This window comes from Chiloscyllium plagiosum, unplaced genomic scaffold, assembly GCF_037043375.1.
Source record: "Chiloscyllium plagiosum isolate Xiang-an unplaced genomic scaffold, Cpla_swu_hap1 HiC_scaffold_3, whole genome shotgun sequence".
In the NCBI taxonomy this organism is placed as follows: Eukaryota; Metazoa; Chordata; class Chondrichthyes; order Orectolobiformes; family Hemiscylliidae; genus Chiloscyllium; species Chiloscyllium plagiosum.
Window position 1 is genome coordinate 47,507,825 of NW_028270141.1, and position 22,059 is coordinate 47,529,883.

At 41.9% G+C, this 22,059-nt stretch overlaps 1 protein-coding gene across 16 annotated transcripts in view; it reads right to left on the reverse strand.

The window, feature by feature from the left end:
* The window catches only part of dst (dystonin), a 617,802-nt gene that overhangs the window by 583,703 nt on the left and 12,040 nt on the right, over positions 1-22,059 (reverse strand). For 8 of the 16 annotated variants that reach the window (XM_087979186.1, XM_087979173.1, XM_087979215.1 and 5 more), the window contains exons 3-4: positions 9,766-9,954; positions 4,884-5,091 (exon numbers count right to left, since the gene is read on the reverse strand). In XM_087979186.1, the coding sequence (XP_087835312.1) occupies positions 4,884-5,091; positions 9,766-9,954 (397 nt within the window). Of the gene's footprint in view, positions 1-3,353; positions 3,526-4,883; positions 5,092-5,408; positions 5,868-9,765; positions 9,955-22,059 lie in introns of those variants that run through there. The other 8 variants (XM_087979252.1, XM_087979264.1, XM_087979219.1 and 5 more) reach the window with 4 other exon arrangements.

Here is a 22,059-nt window from a genome sequence, read left to right on the forward strand (position 1 = left end):
TACACCAGCATTCCACAAAGCCTTGAACAGAGCATCACGGTCTGGTTTCCATTTCCCACATTTCACATGCACCTCTCTGTGTCTGACTATAGGCGGGCACTTACGGAACTCTAAGATGTCAAGTTACTGCCAATTACGTGTACAAAATGAAGAAAGACAAAATATAAAACTTAAGTTAAACCAAAAATTAAAGTTTGAAGGCAATGCCTAAATGAAACCAGAATGTCAACAAGCATCCAGGTTATGATGTGAAGAGTATAGAAGAGCCTATGAACAGAGCTTCAAGAAGGGTTTTCCCAATGCAGAAACCAATTTCAGCAGTCAAACAGACTCTGCCTCATGTCCAACTCAGAACAATTTCAGTAAAACACCTATACTGCAAAGCTTGCCCTTTAACGTGAAAACTATTACCCCATATTAAAACTACACCACTCATACTGGTGGCCTTATTTTTACTGGTGCAGATTGTACTTTGAAAGAATAACTGAACAGACCAACATGAAATACTTTGTCAGTACAGCCATTGACAGAACAGCATAACATTCTGCATGAAATTAGTTACAACTGAACACAACGAAATACATAAAATTAAAGCAGCTTTTGGAGCAAACTATTGACTAAAATTTCCAAGTCCACTAGAGCTTGCATCCAATCTGAAAATTCTAAGTCTACATATAACAAAGCCCTTAAACTGAGGCTGCTTACAGCAGCTGTTACCATATAATGTACACTAAAACTAGGATAATTCAGATTAACACAATTAGCAATCGAACAAAAGATTTTTTTTAATGAGAAATATCTATATTGTGTATACAGACACTCATATAGCCAAGGAAAATAAGTTACATTTCAAGTCACAATGGCAAATGAACAGCAAACAATGCAAAGAACAGAATAAATACACAATGCTTATTAACTGTTCTGATATTTCTGAAAAAAAGTTAACATCTATGGAATGTATCTTTAGGACCACTTTTACAAATGTTGTGCAAGTTTCAGTTCCAAAATATTGGTGACTAGAGTTAATCCATCTCATGTGATGAGCATTATACAGCAAAGAAAAGAAAACACAGAAAGGCTCTTCATTCTTTATCCCAATAAGCTAAATAGTTGCCTACTAATTCATCTGAATGTGGACCATTAACTGAATACCTACAGATACAAGCTAAATTGTGCAGCAGCAACAGCATGGACATTTTAGAAAATTCAAGTTTAAGAGCAACAACAAATTCACATTAAGTGTGAAGAGAAAGATAAATCTTGGAACTCTGGAGGAAGACACATTAGGAACAGACTTAATGTGGTGAGTGCATCAGAACAAAAAGCCAAGATTCCAGTACTGATGCATCATTCGGTTCTGTTCCTTGGAGAGTGCAGCAACTGTTATTTCCACAGCTGACTCTCTACTAGTTACATTATGCAACAGCTGAGATGAAATCTAATTTTGTTCATTTACAGTTTAATCCTGTTTAAAACATAGATTAAAATAGTAAACACACTCGTAATAGACAGTGTGCAACATGGTTCGATTCTGACCATCTACAACCTTTTCAATCACATCGCACCTTTAAGATGGTAAAGCATCAAAAGGCACTTCCCAGGAACCATTATCTGACAAAAATTGGCACCAATCTACATCAAGTAGTATTATAATACCATGACCTGAAACTTGGTTAATGAAAGAAAAGGATATCCACAAAGAATTGTATATACAGAGGTATTAACTTTATTAAACAAAATATAACAAATTCAACAAGAAAATAACTGATCCACTCTCCAATTTCTTGCATGGAAATTTCACTTAACATTCCTCAGACGGCTCAATGAGCAAAGATACCAAATACCTGGACTATGAAGCCAAAACAACAAATCTCAACAAGGCTGGGACTGAAGTTTGAGATGAAAGCAAACAGAATTAGGATTCTTGTTGACTTTATGATCATCACAGAGATCAAAACATCAGGGCAGTATGACACATCAGAGTTAAGGCTATCTTATAAAAGAATGAACACTCAGTCAAGCCACCAAAGACCTCTCTAATGACAAATTGTACTCAGCAGCTTCCATGGACTAATACAATCTGGACACAAGGATGTGGTAGACAGGGGAAGGGAGGGAAAGAAATAAAGAAACTGTCACCTCTGCTGCAACACACCAGGGACAACAGTTCAAAAGAATATGTCGAATATTTCCGATTGTAAAGAGTACCCTTCTGTCAAATAAAGCCAACAATGAATCTTACTTGCCAACAGATGAGATTACTTTTAAACATCCTACATCAATTCTTACACTTCAAATCAGAAAAGAAATGAAAATTTCAAGCAGTTCACAAGACTGAAATCCATTGACTTAAAAATAAATCAAGAACCAAAAAGTGAAAATCATCTTAAATACATACAACAATAGTTATGGTCAAGAATACATTGAAAGGACAGTGGTATCAGATTTAATAGCAACTTTCAAACAGGAAACTGGAGGAATACCTGAAGGGGAGAAAACCTCAGAGCCAGACTATGGGGAGAAGAGTATGCAATTGGGTCTAATTGGTTAATTCGTTTTAAGACCAAGCAGAAGCAGGATAAGCTGAATATTCTCCTCCGGTGCTTTACTATACTGTTCCATGTTGCTCTCATCAAGCTGCCAACGCACATACAATACAGCCTTAATTGTTGTACCCTGCTCTGCACTGGGTAGCACTTCAATGCACAAAGGGACAAAGGTGTCCCTCATTTCCACATAACAGCTTGGTGGATTTAATTCCCACTTTCACCAGGCGAAAAAAAAACGTTGAGTCATTTCATTCTCCGTTATCTTCAGAATTGCTCCAATGACTAAGCAGAATTATCATCCCAGAGAACAATTCCTGTCTCTCTGAAAGATGCACATATTCAGCAGGTTCAAATTCTTGGCTGCTGGGACACAGTTCTCTGACAGTGTGGGTGCCACATTAGATAGGAGATATTAAGGCCATTTATATGTTATCTATAAAGAGCCTCCAAGTGTTACACATCACAGGCCAAGTGACGGCCAAATCTCAGAAACTAATCTGACTGAGAGATGAGGCCTGGCCAAACTGGGGCACGATATTATTTATAGAAATATCGATATGGAGAAAAAGGTGACAATCTAGCCAGACATTAGGAGAGAGGGAGAGTATGAAAATAAATCTCAGTGGGAGGATTTATATTTCTGATCTCTCTTGCCCGCGCACAAAAATACATTTGGCATCACGGTCTAAACAAAACACTTCATTTAGTCGTTGGTCCAATCATTCGGGACAATAGACAATCCAAAATGGAAAAGGTATAGCGAGAGGCGAAACCGTTAGCTGACAGCCATGAAAGCGGGTTTACCTTTATACCGCTCCAGCACGTCCTCATAAGCCTGCAGATACTGCAGTTCATCGGCGTAATAGTAAGCAGCGGGGCTGAACCCTGAGCTGTAGCCGGCCATGGGTGCTGGAAAGGAGCGGTCGGCACCGTCTCTACAGCTCTCCTTCAACTTGGAGGGAAGGACTGACCACAGGCACACACACAGGAGACACACTGAGGGCTGGGAACTTGGCAGAGCCGATGGGGGGGGGCGAGCTGAGCGAAGGACCGCCCTGGACTCACCAGCACCAATCGCTCTGCCCTTATCCTTCCTGTCCCTCCCCCGGCCCCCAGGGTTGGCGGAGAGAGAGAGGGAGAGAGAGGGATACCGGCCGCTCTGGTCACTGCTTCTCCCCACCCAGCTCCTCTCCCGTTAACAATACAACAGCCGGCTGCACATCACTCTCTCTGAAGTACCACAGACATCCCCTTCCCCATCCTACACACAAGGTTTCGGGTGTGGGGTGGTCCACCAGGAATATTAGAAGGGCAGGATTTTGATTTATATATATATATATATGTTAAACAAGCTGCAGAAGATGGCGTGAGGTCTCTGCCGTGCAGAAACTGCAGCGTTTTGGTATTGTCTGAGGATGAAGGGAGGGGAAGGGAATCATTCCGTCATATCCACGTTTACGTTCGAATTGTGTTTTTTTTAAAAGGGAAACATTTTACAAGGAAAATGTTTTTCTTTAACCAAAATTGGTTTTCTAAATGTTTCTATTTATAAATCAAATCTAACATGATGTTTTCAAACCAAGCATATCTGGTAATATAACGTACACACATCATCATTAGCTGGAAGAAGGTTCCATACCTGGTTACTCGGAAAGAAAATGAGATATAAACCAACATTTCTCCCCGAGACATAACCAGGCACACCGCAAGAAACCCAAGATGCCTGTCATTCTGTTATATTATAGCATATCACTATCTCGTATGCTAAATAAAGACCGAAAGAACTGCGGATGCTGTAAATCAGAAACAAAAGCAGAAATTGCACGTTCTGAAAAAGGATCACTCGATCCGGAACGTTAACTCTGATTTCTCTGCACAGATGCTGCAAGACCTGCTGAGATTTTCCAGCAATTTTGTTTTTGTTGCAATCTTTTAATAAGTCTGTTCTCAGTACTGTCAGGTATACATACTGTATACCTGTATGTCTGTACACTGTATGTCGATGGGAGCTGAGGAAGTCAGGGAGCTATATATATATGTCCAGATCTGAACCAGACCTCCAGCAAGCAGAAACAGCTAGTTGATAACAAAGGGAATTAAGTGAAACTGAAAACATTACTGTATAACGCATTGCTTGTCAGTTTCACGCACCACCCTCAATTAAATCATCGCCCCAATTCAGTGAAACAAACGGTAGCTTTCATTTGGAAGAAAATAAAGGCGTCTCATTGTAGAATTAAACCCTGCAGCTCTCCTGCACGACAATAAGATTCCTCATTGCGTCCGATGCACAGCATTCCAGATTTTTAACCCGATAAATATGTGAAGTCTCACCGGCTATCCTGAGAACGGCTCTTTCCGCCGGGTCCAGCACCGACCCTCCGTGAATTTTTCTCTTGGATCTCTCGTGTTTCGGCAGGTTCCACGGCAACGTGTCCCCGGGAGCTGGCGAGACAGTTCCTGATCTCTGACCAGAATCATCCTCATCGTCGGAATAATCGGCGGAAGACATGGAGCAGGGGCGAGAGCTGCTACCGACACTCTGTATGGAGGGGTGGGGGTGTGAAGGACAGACAAAAGCTCAAATGAAACCCATAGACACACATATCTATTGGCTCACAAATGATGAGTAGGGCACATGACTTAAACCAACGCGTTTTTGAAAATTAAAAAATCATGGACCTACATCTTTATTTCCCTCTCCCTTTAATTAACACTTTCACTTTTACCAAGGATATGTTTCCAAAACACATGACTTGATTTCTCAATCCCAATTTCGCACAATGACCATGAACAGAGTTGGCGACTGCTCCTAACAAACTGTATTTGTCTCCCCCATCAGGGCTAACTCTGACTTACCATGGTTCACAGGAAACGATTCACTCCACCAGCGTTTCTTTTGTTGAGGCCGGTTTCTGTGTGTGTGTGGTTTTTTTTTATATAAAAATAGTTATCCAATTTCTACTGTCCACCCGGGGAGATGAAGGATGAGAGCCAAGGCTTGTTTCTGCCGCCGCTGCCGCCGCCTTACTGAGCACCAGGTGTTGCTTACGAGTCCTCCTCCCCAGGGTCTGCAGCCTGGCGAAGTGATAGTGTTCTCCTTCCAGTCATCCACAGCAAGGCTGGCGGTGCATTCACACGAAGCTCCGCACTGGTCAACTGCAGCCAGCCGCCGCTTTATGGAGCCGCAGTTCCGGCTACAGGGGACTTTTGGGTTCAGTGCATCACTCAGTGACTCACCACTGCTTGAACTTCTCCCTTTCCCTCTCTAACAATGCCTTTTGTTCCACCCAGACATTGAGTGACCCGGCATCGCCATTATTTACAAGGGATGTTCTGGGCTCCCGGTACATTGTGGAAATATGTGAACATCCCATTTCTCGTCACATCCAATTGACGAATTAGCCAACTACGTCCCCCCCTATATTTTACAAAGACAATACACCACTACCTTGCACCAAGTCCCAAGAGATTCCCAGTTCGGCAGCGATTGGTTAAATCGTCCTGTCAATCTGGGCAGGGAGGCGACAGGGTCGCACACTACCGGTCAATGGTGGCATCCCAGACATTTCCCTGCGTCTCGGAGACAGACGACACATTGAGGGAAATGTGTAAATATCGCCAAATGATTGCAGTTTCGGGAATGAACCAGATTTATGACTGACACTCCCAACACTACCCCGCAGGGGGAGAAACGTCCTGGTCTTTTTTCTGCCATGTAAACACTAACAGAAGAATTTATTTCGGTGCCATAAGGAAGGGAGGGCTAAGACTGTTTGGACAAAGGGCTAGCGCCAGCATGAATAGGCTGAATGATTTCCTTCAGTGCTGTATCATTTTATGTTGCAACATAAAACAAGGAACAGGGTGTGTTGGAGATCTGAAACAAATAAAAACAGTGTTGGAGAAACTCAGCAGGTCTGTGAAGAGAGAAACTGAGTTAATGTTTCGAGTCCAGCGACACTTCTTCAGAAACAGATTGAAAGATTCGGAAGAAGAACCATGTTCGACTCGAAACATTCACTGTTTTTTTCTCTCCACGGATGCTGCCAAACCTGCTGAGTTTCTCCTGCACTTTCAGTTTTGTTGCAGATCATAGAGATGTACAGCACGGAAACAGACCCTTCTGTCCAACTAGTCCATGCTGACTAGATATCCTAACCCAATCTAGTCCCACCTGCACATATCCCTCCAAACGCTTCCTAATCATATACCCATCCAGATGCCTTTTTAAATATTGCAATTGTACCAGCCTCCACCACTTCCTCTGGCAGCTCATTCCATACGTGTACCACCCTCTGTGTGAAAAAGTTGCCCCTTAGGTCTCTTTTATATCTTCTTTCTCTCACCCTAAACCTCTAATTCTGGACTCCCCCACCCCAGGGAAAAGACTTTGTTTATTTGTCCTATTCATGCCCCTCATGATTTTATAAACCGCTATATGGTCACCAACACTCCAGGGAAAACAGCCCCAGCCTATTCAACCTCTCCCTATAGCTCAAATCCTCCAACCCTGGCAACATTCTTATAAATCTTTTCTGAACCCTTTCAAGTTTCAAGATTAGATGAGATTAGATTAATTACAGAGTGGAAACAGGCCCTTCGGCCCAACAAGTCCACACCGCCCCGCCGAAGCGCAACCCACCCATACCCCTACACCTAACACTACGGGCAATTTAGCATGGCCAATTCACCTGACCTGCACATCTTTGGACTGTGGGAGGAAACCGGAGCACCCGGAGGAAACCCACGCAGACACGGGGAGAACGTGCAAACTCCACACAGTCAGTCGCCTGAGGCGGGAATTGAACCCGGGTCTCTGGCGCTGTGAGGCAGTAGTGCTAACCACTGTGCCACTCACATCTTTCTGATAGGAAGGAGACCAGAATTGCACGCAATATTCCAAAAATGGCCGAACCAATGACCGGTGCAGCTGCAACATGATGTCCCAACTCCTGTACTCAATACTCTCACTGATAAAGGAAAGCATACCAAACACCTTCTTCACTATCCTATCTACCTGCGACTCCACTTTCAAGGAGCTATGAACCTGCACTCCAAGATCTCTTTGTTCAGCAATACTCCCTAGGACCTTACCATTAAGTGTATAAGTCCTGCTAAGATTTGCTTTTCCAAAATGCAGCACCTTGCATTTATCTAAATTAAACTCCATCTGCCACTCCTCAGCCCATTGGTCCATTGATCAAGATCCTGTTGTAATCTGAGGTAACCTTCTTCGCTGTCCACTACACCTCCAATTTTGGTGTCATCTGCAAACTTACTAACTATACCTCTTATGCTCCCATCTAAATCATTTATATAATGATTTGGATGGGAGCATAATATAGGACCCAGCACCGATCCTTATGGCACTCCACTGGTCATAGGCCTCTAGTCTGAAAAACAACCTCTGTCTTCTACCTTCAAGCCAGTTCTGTATCCAAATGGCTAGTTCTCTCTGTATTCCATGAGATTTAACCTTGCTCACCAGTCTCCCATGGGGAACCTTGTCGAACACCTTATTGAAGTCCATATAGATCGTCCACCGATCTGCTCTCATCAAACCTCTTTGTTACTTCTTCAAAAAACTCAATCAAGTTTGTGAGACATGATTTCCCACGCACAAAGCCATGTTGACTATCCCTAATCAGTCCACGCCTTTCCAAATACTTGTACATCCTGTCCCTCAAATTCCCTCCAACAACCTGCCCATCACCGACGTCAGGCTCACTGGTCTATACTTCCATGGCATGTCCTTACGACCTTTTCACTTTGTGAAGACTCAGTTTCATCCTCCCAGTTAATGCCATGAGCACGTAAACATCACACTTCCATCAGTTAAAGTTCAGTTCTATAATAACATCCAGTGAACGGCACAGTCATGCACACCAGCTGGTCTATATGAGCGTTTATGCTCGACTGCCGCCTCTTCCCACTTCTCTCCATTCCATGGGACGGAGCAAGAGAGTAGAACTTCAGTACAAGATTGCCATTGCAATCAGCCCAAACTAATAGAATTTGAATCGATGGGTGGGAAAAAATCAAATCTTGCCAACTAAGTCTAAGAAATTGGACCATATCAAAGTTACTCACTTGATGGAGAACTATCTTTCGTTTTCGGCCAAATTTGCTGCCAGTTCTTTTTGGCAGACAGCAGATCTGAGATGGGGCCAGTTGTCCATTTTTATGAACGCACACTGATATACTTCTGTAAATGTCACAATAATTTTTATCTCGCTGTTACTCAAAAGGCATTTTTTATTAATGTCAAAACAGGTTTGTCTGTCCAGTTAGGGTCAGAACCTCAAGATATACGATGCTGGGTCCGCTCACCAGAAATTGTTCAGAGATTATGTCAGGGGCTCCATTTCACTGGAAATCTCCTCCCATCGAGCCTGTGGCGGGACTTTGAAGAAACGGAGCCATGGAGACTCACTACAGCTCTGGACCCATAGCCCTGCAATATCCCAACCTTCAAGATTTTACCCAGTTCCCCTTCAGAAAGTTACCACTGAAGCCACTTTGACCACATTTTTAAGCAACGTATTTTAAAACAGAATTGGAATATATAATGATCAGTAATGAATAGTAACTGTGTTATATTATGTTGGTGCTGTTTAAAAATTGCTTGATTTCCAAATACGAGCCGCCAGTCGATTTGTCTTTTCCATCGAGGTTTCTTGAGAACAGGAAGAAACTGAAAATATTCCTGTAAGTACAGGATAAAGTTGCTCATAGAGTGATTAATAACGTCAGAATCTGATCCCAAACCGTCGCCGCGAGGTACGAATACCAGTCTAATCAATAAATGGGTCAAAGATAATTGATTAGTATCATTCGGAATTATCTTGAGAGTGTACAAAGTTAAAAATCACACAACACCAGGTTATAGTGCAACAGGTTTATTTGGAAGCACTCGCTATCGATGCGCTGCTCCTTCATCAGGCAACTACCTGATGGCAGAGCATCGCTCCGAATACCAGTGCTTCCAAATAAACCTGTTGCACTATAACCTGGTATTGTGTGATTTTTAACTTTGTACGCCACAGTCCAACACCGGCACCTCCAAATCTTGAGGGTGATGAGATAAAGAGCATATGTTGGTGCCAATCACTGAGAAACTCCAATTTGTCTGAAGTTAAGACAACCCGTGTATTGTGTCAACAGTAGTTGACAGCGAACATAGTCCCCCTGGTCCGGACGCTAGAGGACTCACCGCTCTGCGTGTTGGAGTCCCCTGCACGGAGTGGTAAAACTCTGCCTGCACCCGACTGCTCCTCTTGATTTTCCTCCTTCTTACCAGATGTTCCTGATCGCTCTCAGGTATCTCCACCAGAGGCTTGGACTCGTCCGAAACTCGCAATCTGCTGCTTCTCCTGCCATGCCGTGGGCTGTGTCTGAATCCCTGAGCAAAAGCAATAAGAACACAGGGTTTGTGTTATGTGTTTGTAAGGAACGCCCTTTTACTTTCCCTAAACTGGAACACAACTTGGCGTCACTGCCTTGAGTACACCCAATTAGTAAAGTGCAGAGGGCGGGCCGGAGTTCTGCATGGTTTCCAAGCAACTTCTTATCGTTTATTAAAGTCTTCTCCCAAACTTTGGTTTATTAAATATATATGCCACAGAGGAAAATGTGGAACTGCAATAAGGATACGGGGTACATCAAGCATTCCAGCTTTTTAAAAAATCAAAAGGAAGGGAAAATACAATATGCTCAGTGATGTTAAATTGAGTGGTACAGTTCATGATGGAGATGAGAGCTGAAGGTTTCAAAGGGGGAGTGATTGATTAAAGTGAGTGGGCAAAACTGTAGCAGAGTTCGGGCCAGGAAAGCGTGATCTCATCCATTTTGGATCCAAACAAAGGGTAAGTAGTATATTTTCAAAATGATGAGAAGCTAGGCATATGCAGAAGCACAGGAAGAGAATTAGAGGTCCATGCACAGAAATCAATAAAAAAAGGTACAAAAACAATGGGAGGCTAGCCATATCATATTAAGGAGGCAGGCAAAAAAAGAAAAGCTGCAGCAGTATTTAGTTCTGGTTAGGTCACAACTGGAGTATCATATGCAGTCTGGGAATCTCTTCAGAAAATATACATTGGCCTTGGAGGGAGTCCAGTACATATTTATCATAATCATACTAGAGCTAAAAGGGTTAAACAATGAGGACATAATTGATCTCCTCCTGGTCCAATGCTTCTGTATCTCTAAGGTGTGGTGTATAGCATATGACATTCCAAGCACTCATGGACCATATTCAGGCCAAGGGTGGAACAGTCAGCTGCACACCAGAGCTCCCTCTACACTGACCCTTTCCAGATCTATCATCAGAAAGGCACGGTCCTATTGCACTAAAGCTCATTCAAGTGCCATCCCCTGATCTTTTTACAGAAATTGAACATTTGTGTGAAATCAACAATAGTCTCAATGTTAGAGAATTTTAAAAATTCAACCTTGTGTGAAGAAATTTCTTCCAATTTCTGTTTTAAATAATTGAGCCCAGGAAGGAGAAACATCTCTGTGAAACCCCTTCACAGTCTTGTATGAGTCTTCCATTAGACTATTACTCAACTTTCCAAAGTTCAGAGAGTTTAGGCTCAGTTTATTCACACTTTCATCATAGGGCAACCCTCTTATTCTAGGAACCAATGTTGTGAATCTTCACTGTACCAACTCAAGGCAAGTATATTCTTCTATAAATTATGGAGACCAAAACTATGTATAGTTTATAGTTATGTATAAAAATGTAACAAGACTTTTTTTTATTCTTGTCCTCCAACTTCCTTGCAGTGGAGATTAATAGGTCATTTGTCTTCCTAATTGTTTGCTGTACCTGCATGCTTGTTTTCTTTAATCCCTCTGCATGCATATCCAAGCATCCTTAAGCATCAACATTTAAAAGTTCACGCCTTTTAAAATTTATTTTTCCATTTTTGTTACAAGAATGAACAACACCATACTTCCCCACATTTTACTCTAAATCTTTTGCCCCTTCATTTAATTGTTATAACTTTCTGATCTCTCAGCTTACATTCCCAGCTAGATTTGTATCATGAGCAAACATGGACACATTACTCTTGGTGTCTTCATCTGCCATTATCACATTGTAAATAACTGAGTGCCAGGACTGATGCTGATTGATTGTACTAAGTACAGTCAGCCAAACTTGAAAATGCTTGCCTCCCTTCCATGAATCTGAAGATCTATGTTAATATTGTCAATCTCAACTCAACAAACATTTACTTTGTGTATTATTATGAACATCTCTTTGAAATCTGAGTATATTATGTTTACGTGCTCCTTTTTTTTAGTCCTACAGGCTGGTCCTCAAAAATTGTGTCAAACACAATTTCCCTCTCATGAACCATGTTGACTGCCTGATTCTGGTATGATTTTTCTAAGAACATTGTTAAAACGTTATTAATAACAGATTCCAGCATTTTCCTGATGGCGATAGTTGTGTGGGTGTTTTTTCTGCTTACACAAAGGTGTTACATTTGCTAACTTTCAATTCACTGTGACCATTCTAGAATCGAGAGAATTTTGTAAACAGTACACCCATTGTCTCTGCAAAGTTAGCTCTGTTTTCACCCAACGATACAATCTGATCGAGGATTTTTCAACTTTTAGTTTTGAAGATTTCTTAGATTTCTCTCTGCAAATGTTAATTATCTTAATTTCCCTGCTTTTAATAGTCACTTCGATACACTCTATTTCTGGTACGTAAATTGTGTCTTCAGTGATGAAGACAGACAAAATATTTTTTCAATGGCTCTACCATTTCATCATTCCCCATGATATTCTCTCCTCCCAAGATGAATGTTTAACTTAGTTATTCTCCTCTTCCTACTTGCAAAAGAGTTCCAATTTGTTTTGTATTCCTGGCAGGTTAATCTCATATTTAAAAATTTCCCTCATCAGCTTGTTGCTTGCCCTTTGCAGGGTTTTAAGCACCCTAGATTTTCAGGCTTACTACTATTCTTCGCAACATTATAAGTGCCTTCTTTGAACCGAATATTATATTTAACATTCCTAATAAGCATCTAATGGGTCTTTTCCATTGAAGTTTTGTTTTGTAATGGCACGTATATTTGTGGCACTTTTTGAATCATTTCTTTACATGTTTCCCCCTGATTATTTGCTGCCATAACTTTTAATCAATTTAACCAATCAACATTAGGCATCTCTCCTGTGTTGCCTCGCTAATTGGTTTTGTTTACACGTAAGATCAGTTCTGGGTTCAGTTATGTCACCCTCAAACTTCAGATGAAATTGTTCTTTCCAAAGGATCTTTATCATTAGTAATTAATCATGCCTCACAACACAACATTGAATCGTAAACAACTTTGTCACTAGCTGTGTGCACAAAATATTCTTCCAGAAAATTCTTCTGAATACAATCAACCGTATCTTGTAAAATAACTTTGCTAATTTGATTGGTCCATTCGCCATGAATATTAAATCTCCCCAAGATTATAACATTAACCCTGGTTTACGCAACTGTGCAATTACATTTTAGCGTCTGACAAATACTGCCTTTAGTGTTTTCTGACTTTCCGCCAAGATTTAATTACCCAACAAATAAGTGTGCGTGTCATTAGACGAGGGAGGGTTCAGGGACAACTGACTCCAACCCAACCAACCAGAATATTCACTAGCTAAAGCTCCAATTAGCTTGGTAAGAGCTGAATGGCAGATGTCTCTACAAATCACGGGCCTCAATGTAGAGGTCCCGCCTCACCAGAAGCTACTACGCACAGGCGGGGAAACTCTGGGTCCTAAAGAATATTTCTTCAACGCTCGTCTTTCGCGGATCGGATTGTGAGGATGTAGTTTATTTTGTGTCTCGTGGGTTGTAATTTGTTGACGGGGGTGGTCAGTGGGGTTAGAAGGAATGATGGGCAAGTGGGATGTGATTTTCAAAGGCCACACCCTGCCATACTGGTAAGAACGGGTGTCCCCTGAGCCCATTAAATGGACACCCTGGTTTCCCATTAGGAATTTCTACCACTTTTCACTGCCCGGAAAGCACATAATCAGAGTTCAGGCCCTTAAGTGTCCATTAAATGACCACTTGCTATCAAGTTGAGGACAACTCCATTGGACCTTCTTATCCAGCACTAATTGCCAAGGTGGTTAGGGCCAAATCACACAATTATTTGTCCCTCTTTGCCACTTGTAGAGAGGGGATAATTTTGCTGTTTGTTATAACTCAATTCCACCTGTACCTGCACTGTTATTGTTATGATTTGCTGAGCGAAGAGTCTTTCCTACCGCTGTCATTATATCCTTCAATAATAGGGCTAGTCCTCTTCCTTTTCGCCTGTCCTTCAGAAATTTGTGTAGCCTTCTTCCCCAACATTAGTCATCAAGCAACTATGCCTCTGTAATTGTGATGATATCAAACTCATTTGTCTCTATTTGTGATGTTAGTTTATCTGTTTTGATTTTTGAGATTTTGTGCATTCAAATAAAAAGCTTTTTTTTTTGTAACCAATGATCTTTACATGAAGCTAATGCACTGACATGTTATTACCATTAAACTCCATGTCCCTTCCTGTCCCACCTGCTTGCCTTTACCCAAATTGCTGTGTAGTATTGCCTCAACCTTTCTCTTCATGTTTCCAATTATTCCTCCACCTAATATCATCTTCTAATATAAAGCCCTATCTACAGTCCTATCTAGTTGTATGACTCAACAAGATGCTGATTCTAGCCTATTATAAATGGAGACCATCCCAAAAGATTATCTCCATCTTTCCCAGTATTGGGGCCAGTGCTCCATGAATGGAAATCCCTGTTCCCACACCACTTTTTAAGATATGCTTTTAATTCTCCAGTATGCTTGAATTTATGCATGGTTTGGGTAACAATCCAATTACTAATATCTTTGATGCTCTGTGCATTTGATTCTAATTCCTTGTACTTTCAGAATAGAACATCATTTCTAGTTCTTTGAATATCACTAGTTCTTTTGTAATCCATGACAAGTGGATCCTCCCCTCTTACTCCAGTCACAAAGAGACGACTTTAACCCTGGCAGTGGGAAGGCAACACGATCTGTGAAATTTCTGGTTGTGACTCCAAAGAACAACATCTATCCCCCTGACAGCATTGTACCTCATCACGACTGCATTTCTTTTCAATGTAGGACTGCAATACAAACACGAACTCTCACATGTTGCCATCATTGCATGCAACCCTCCCAACCATGCCTATGTAACTATATCTAATTAACTGGATAATTAGTTACTAGTTTAATACAGTAATAGCAAATGACCACTTCCTAGCTTAGGGCCAATGGAAATGTATTCAAATGTGCAGGAATATAGAAAAAGCAAAGAGGAGGATGAATTAAAAGCTCTTTAAAACATCCGATGTAGTAGACCTGTTGGACCAAATGCTATGCTAATCTGCAATCCTATAAGCCAAATGTGCATGTCTATCCCTGGCTCCTCTGTTAGGAGAGGTGAGGTGACTACTTTCAGTCCTGCAAATCATTCCCTAACAGTGGGTGGCATGGTGGCTCAGTGGTTAGCCTCACAGCGCCAGGGACCTGGGTTCGATTCCAGCCTCAGGCAACTGTCTGTGTGGAGTTTGCACATTCTCCCCGTGTCTGCGTGGGTTTCCTCCAGGTGCTGGTTTCCTTCCACAGTCCAAAGATGTGCAGGTCAGGTGAATTGGCTATGCCAAATTGCCCATAGTGTTAGGTGCATTAGTCAGAGAGAAGTGGGTCTGGTTGGATTACTCTTTGGAGGGTCAGTGTGGACTGGTTGGGCCGAAGGGCCTGTTTCCACATGTCGGGAATCTAATCTAAACTTTCCCTTGGAAAAACGAAACCATCCTTCAAAAGTAAAAGATTGGCATGTCCCTGTATCCCTCAAGATTGTAATGGGCTTTTCTCTTCCGTTAGAAGCAAAAGGTCTCATTATATCCTTTGACAAAAATCCCTCATACCCTTCACTTATTTTGTTTCCTCCTGCCTTCTTCATAGGGTTCATCTCTGTCCTTTTTACCATAGTCACCACTACCTACTGGGTCGGGATGCTTTCTTCTTTAATTCCTTTTCCTGCTTCTCCTGTCTGAATGCCTATGGCCCCAACTGGTTTCCTAAGCAGCTTCCAGCCAGTTGCCTTAATGTGCCCTAATTTACTGCAGCAAAAACACTTCAGTTCCCTGAACTCTCCTCCACTTTCAATCACTGCCTTTCTATCCTGAGATGGTGATTAATGAACACTCCAGGTATCCCTTCCTTATCCTGGCTAACTTCCTTCCTCTCTCACTCTCCCACTTTCTGTTTTTCTCAGAACTCTGGGAGTGATGGGATGAGGGCTGATGAAACATTTCATAGTCATCGGCCATCCAAGCTTCCTGCCTAACACTACCAACTTTCTGTTTCTCTACATGTATACGTATTCTGATTGCAGGTAGTAAGGAGGTTTTAAACTCTTCCAAGAAACAACCTCTCTTAACCATTCATAAATTGTTTTTACTCTGGATGCCCTGATCCACTTGTCAAAATTGATCTACTTCTTCCTCTTGAACTCGAAGTATGTCCCAGCTGTTTTATTGGACTCCAAACCTTTGTCTAAAGGCCTATAGGACTAGTTAGTAAGTTCACCCGTTAAAAATAATTGTTGTCACGGTTTGTAAAGTCTGAGTCCTCCTCTAATAGGGATGCAAATACATTCAATGCTTTTCCAGTAACTTTGTTTGATAGAGGCAAAGTCCAGAGGTCTTGAGGCCACCCCATCTGGGTCACTACTTTTTCAAAGATAGCAAGAGCGCTTCCACACATTATCCTTCAAGTCTCGGGAATACCTATGATATCTTGAACATTTCCTGGATCAACCTTGATTTTCTAACAGCTTCTGGGCTAATCTGTTAGCTTTTACTTCAACTGTCTAACTTCCTCTTTCTCTCCGGCATCAGCCTCCAGCTCCATTTTTCTTAGAGCTAACTATTATGCTCTCTCTTCTGTTCTTTCCTGAGCTTCCCATTCTAACCCTTCCTCGTTTCCTTGATGTAGTTACTCAACTGTACCTGTCCCCTAACACTAACCTCAGTTCCATTACTGTCATTTCCCTCTGACTCCCTCTGTTTCTCAGATTTAACTGTGATGCGATCTGCAGCACCAACTGTGCCTTTTCTGTCTTTGGTGGACTTGCTCACCCTAGGTCTCCCATAACTTTGGACAAATCCCCTTCTTTTGTCCCTCTGTATTGACAGATATTTCTGTCAGTCCCAAGATGCTTGGACAATTTCCATTTCTTTTGATATTTTATACCTCAAAAAACATCAGTACCAGAAGTTTCACATTTAGTACAGTAATTCTACACTACCCTTAATGTCGAACTGTTCCATATCACAGACATGAGCCCCCTGTTGTGTCAGGAACACTGAATTATCCAAATGGACAAGCACAAAGTGGTGAAGTGTAACATGTGATTGAACGTTTGTTGAATTATTGCAATAACACCTTCCAATTGACCTGTCCCGCATCGAACTACCTGGACTATTACCCCAAAATCCCTATTTTATCCCAAACTGGCACTTAAACCTGACAGACAGAAGATTGGTAGTGGTGGTTAGACATTAGAGTAAAGACAGAAAGGTGATAAGCTATGTGGCTGGACTCAGACTGTTTGAATTTCAGGCTAACAGTTTCAACCTTCAAATGTGTTAGACCTCTCTGAGCAATTGTATGACACTTTGATGTGGAAAGAGTTAAGCTTTTGAAAGAATCACTGAGTTGGGTTGGTTTCTTCTTCTGGGCAGTCTCCTCATGGAAAAGCTACCACTCAGACACTCTGTTTTTGATGAGGAGCCATATTCAGTCTTCCAGTTCGACCTTTACTACTCCAGTCATAGTTATCTATTCTTTCCTTCAAGCAGTGTCCCCACGTTTCACGTCCAAGTGAGCACTCCGAGTGGGTCACCTCTGCAAGAGCAATCCTTTCTGGGACCTCACTGCTCAAGTTCTAGCCATTGACTGTCCCCACAGGGCTGCAAGATTTGGCTTTAAAACTCTATTCCGTGTTCCCCGCCCCCGACCCTGTCATTTTTCCCTCCAGATTGTAACTTGTTTTACAGGGTGATTATGAGGTCACAGGATTGAACTCCCACCTAGCTTTGGTTGGATTTCTGCACTGTGGGGAGTGACTAATCAGTGAGCAATCCCAATCCGCACTGATTCTTGTTGTCCCCAACGTCAATTCCCCAGTGGAGAGGGGGGCATTGACTGCATCATGAACCTCATTCTGAATCCCTCTCTTTTCTGATAATTTGTTTTTAAAGATTAATGTTTGATGTTAGTTATAGAAAATAAAGTTAGAAAGATCAGAAAGGGTTATAACAACATGGTTTAAAAATATTTACATTGCTAACTCTTTCTAGTTCTGATAAAAGATTATCAAAATGGGACATTAATTCTGTTTACCGCTCCACATATGCTGCCTTACCAGCTGAGTGTTTCCAGCATTTTATGTTTTGATGTTGAAGTTGGTTATACTCAGATTAAACATGTCCTTTGTAGAAGGAGGAAGATTTTAATGCATGAATGTGAATAATTACACCTCTGACAATGCAGCACTCTCTCAATGCTGCACCAGCCTCTGTGTTCAAACCCTGGTTTTGAACCTGAACAAATGGCCTTGTGCCTCGCCACTCAGAGTGCAAAGGCTGAGCCAAACTGATGCTTGCAATTTGTGGATCACATAAAAGCTTCTCCGTACCTATTTAACATTCTACAATGTAAACACCCACAGTATTATGTTTGTTTTACACATTTAAAATCAAATCAGTTTATACATTTGTCGGTAGCTCAACCATAAAGTCTGAATTCATTTTCATCTTTAAATAATGATATCGGAAGTGCACTTACATGTGATTGGAAATTATGTTTCCTCGTTTTACAACAAAGTCTGGGATCACATCAAGTCCTGTTTGCCCACTCCCAACTGTGTTTAACCTATATTAGCTCTTGTGCAGCAACACCTCAAACTGTTACTCTATGGTGTGTTTCTCCCTATCTCTGTAATTATAGAATCAGACAATTTTACATTAGGAGGCCATTTGACCCATCACATCTCAACTGGCTCCTGAAAGAGCTATCCAGCTAGTCCCATTCTTCAGCCCTATCTCCTTAGTCCTCTGAGTTCATTCCTTTCAAATAGGTATCCAGCTTTTCTGTGAAAACTCCTGTGGAATCCACCTCCACCATTCTCCCAGGCAGCACAATCTAAATTGTAACAACTCTTTGAGTAAAGAAGTTTCTCTTCATCTCATTCCAGCTCTCTTTCTGACAATCTTGAAGTTGGGACCCCAAGTCACTGACATATCAACCAGTGGAAATAGAATATCCTTCTTTACACTGTCAAAATTGTTCATAATTTTGCACACCTCAATAAAGGATGTCCTTCTACCCTACGAGTCTCAAAGATCTCTGTACTTCTCAAATTCTAGCCTCTTTCACTTCCCTAGTTTTCATATCTCCATACTGTCTTTCATGTCTTCAGCTGTCAAGTCCTGAAGCTCTGTACTTTCCACAGCCTCACTTCCCAACATCTTTTTGAAATCATTCCTCAAAATGTAACTCTTTGATCAAGCTTTTGGTTATTTGTTGTAGCGCCTATTTGTGTGGTATGGAGCAATCTCTGTCTGTCTGTTTTACTGTTCTCATTTCTGAAGGCTGGGCAATGGACTTCCATAAACTAAACAGTGCATTGGTTTTGCATTGCTTTCTGTTAGATGGCTGACCAGGAAATTCTCCCACTCTTACTGCCTGTCTTCAGGAATATTTGAAGATGTGACAGGCTGATAATAAACCTATTTGACCACATCACCAAAGCACTAACAAATCTTGGTTTAGAACTTAGATGCGGAGCTTCAAGCCCAAAAGATAGGGCCCTCCCATGAAGCAATAGGGTGCAATAAGTTTCTAAACCTCTTCACACCTACCTGAGTCCTTATGCAACTGGATGAATCCAAAATTGTTGGCTGTTTTTAGAATCAGATTTTATTGTCACGTGTATTCAAGAAGTACAGTGAAAAGTGTATAATGTCACCGCCACACATGGCACCAACCTAGGTAGAAAGGTACCCAGGTACAAAAGACTTGGGTACAAAATAATAAAAGAAATAAAGCTAAAAACAGTAAGCACTGCCTTCACAAAATAAGTAGAAAAGTAAAGAAATACAGTAATAGTCAATATTAAAGTCCTTCTTAATGTAGGCTGGAAAATTAAACAAATAAACTTAAAAGTTTAGCAGTATTTGTTGAGTCCTCTGCTTAGCTCATTCTCCGAGCGACCTCAGCTGCCTGTTCTTGACACCACTGCAACAGATACCATGGGACCTCCCTCATCACTCGCTCTTCCTGTTTTGGGCAGCAATGCCATCGCTGATAATGAAGCTGCCGCCTTTCCAATCTCCTCTTGCTGCCTCCAGAACATGCCCAGACAGGACCCACTCACAGGCTGAGATGCCACCGGCTCAAGAGAACGGCCGAGTCACCACCATGCTGGGCCAAAAGACTACCACGGGCGGGCCAGGCCAAGATAATGCCTTGAGGAGAAAGTGAGGTCTGCAGATGCTGGAGATCAGAGCTGGAAATGTGTTGCTGGAAAAGCGCAGCAGGTCAGGCAGCATCCAGGGAACAGGAGAATCGACATTTCGGGCATAAGCCCTTCTTCAGGAATGAGGAAAGTTTGTCCAGCAGGCTAAGATAAAAGGTAGGGAGGAGGGACTTGGGGGAGGGGCGTCGGAAATGTGATAGGTGGAAAGAGGTCAAGGTGAGGGTGATAGGTCAAACTGGGGTGGGGGCGGAGAGGTCGGGAAGAAGATCTCAGGTTAGGAAGGCGGCTGGCCTGTGCTGAGGCCGAGAGCAAAGAAAAGAAATACCAAGAGAGAAGTAGTCGGAGCAGTACAAATTGACTATCCTCAGAGAAAAAGATTTTCTCAACTCTGTCTGAAATAGGTGATCACTTGCTCTAAGATTATGTCCAATGGTCCTTGACTCTCCCACTGCATCTAACTTGTCAAGTTCCCTAATAATCTCATAGTATTCAATAACGCCTCTCCTTATCCTTCTAAACTCCAATGAGTACAAGCCCAACCTATACAACATTTCCTCATAAGGAAAGTATTTCATCTGGTATCAACCTTGATTTTCCTTCAATAAGGGGACTCCACAACTGTTCACAATAATCCAGGAGTGGTCTGTCTCGCGCCTTGTATAGCTTTAGCAAGACTTCCCTGTTTTTAGGCTCCATTACCTTTGAAATAAAGGACCACATTTCATTTGCCTTTCCTATTACCTACTGAACTTGAATACTAGCGTTTTTGGGATTTATACACAAGGATCCCCAAATTCCTCAGAACTGCAATCTTCTGCAGCTTTTCTCTATTTTAATAATAGACTATTTTAATAATACTTAGCTCGTCTATTAGAATCACAGAATCCCTACAATGCAGATTAAGGTCATGTGGCCCATCAAGTTTATGACTCTAAGTCTACACTGACCTTCTGAAGAACATCCCACCTTATCCCATAACCCTGCATTTACCATGGCTAATTGACCTAGCATGCACATCCCTGGACACTACGGGGCAATGTACCATGGCCAATCCTCCCAACTCAAACATCTTTGGACTGTGGGAGAAAACTGGAGCACTGGATGAAAACGCACGCATACACAGGGAGAATTTGCAAACTCCACACAACTTACTTACGGCTACCATACAAATCCAGGTCTCTCGTGCTGTGAGGCAGCAGTGCTAACCAGTGCACTGCTAAACAGTGCCACTCTACTGCCCTTTCTCCCTCCCAAAGTGTATAACCTCACATTTTCCCATCTGTCAAGATTTTGCCCACTCATTTGTCTATATACCCCTGCAGACTCATTGTGCCAAATGAAATAAATTTTGAACAGATATGATCTAGTAACTCAAGACTAATTATCCATTAGGTGTTGTAGGCTATCGTCAGCAACAAAATTGTATTTAAACAAAATCTGCAACCTCATGGCCTGGCACATCCCTCACTCCACCATTACTACAAAGCCAAGTGATCAACATATTTAAAAATAAGGTGTCAGTCTGGTGAAACTACAAAACAGGATTATTGCAAGGCAAACAGCATAAACAGCAAGAGACAGACAAGGCTAAGTGAATCCACAACCAATGAATCAGATGGGACCCTGCCACATCCCATTATGAGTGATAGTGGACAATGAAACAATCACTAGAGGATGAGGCTTCACAATTATCCCCACCCTCAATAATGAGGGAGACCAAAACATCAGTGTAAAAGATAAGGCTGAAGTGTTTGCCATAATCTTCAGCCAGAAGTGCAAAGTGGATGATCTACCTCAGCCTCCTCCAAAAATCCCCAGCTTCACTGCAGATACATAAAGAAACCGTAAGCTGAATGCACTGGGTATTGCAAAGGTTATGAGCCCTGACAACACTCCAGCAATAGTACTTAAGACTTGTGCTCTAGAACTTG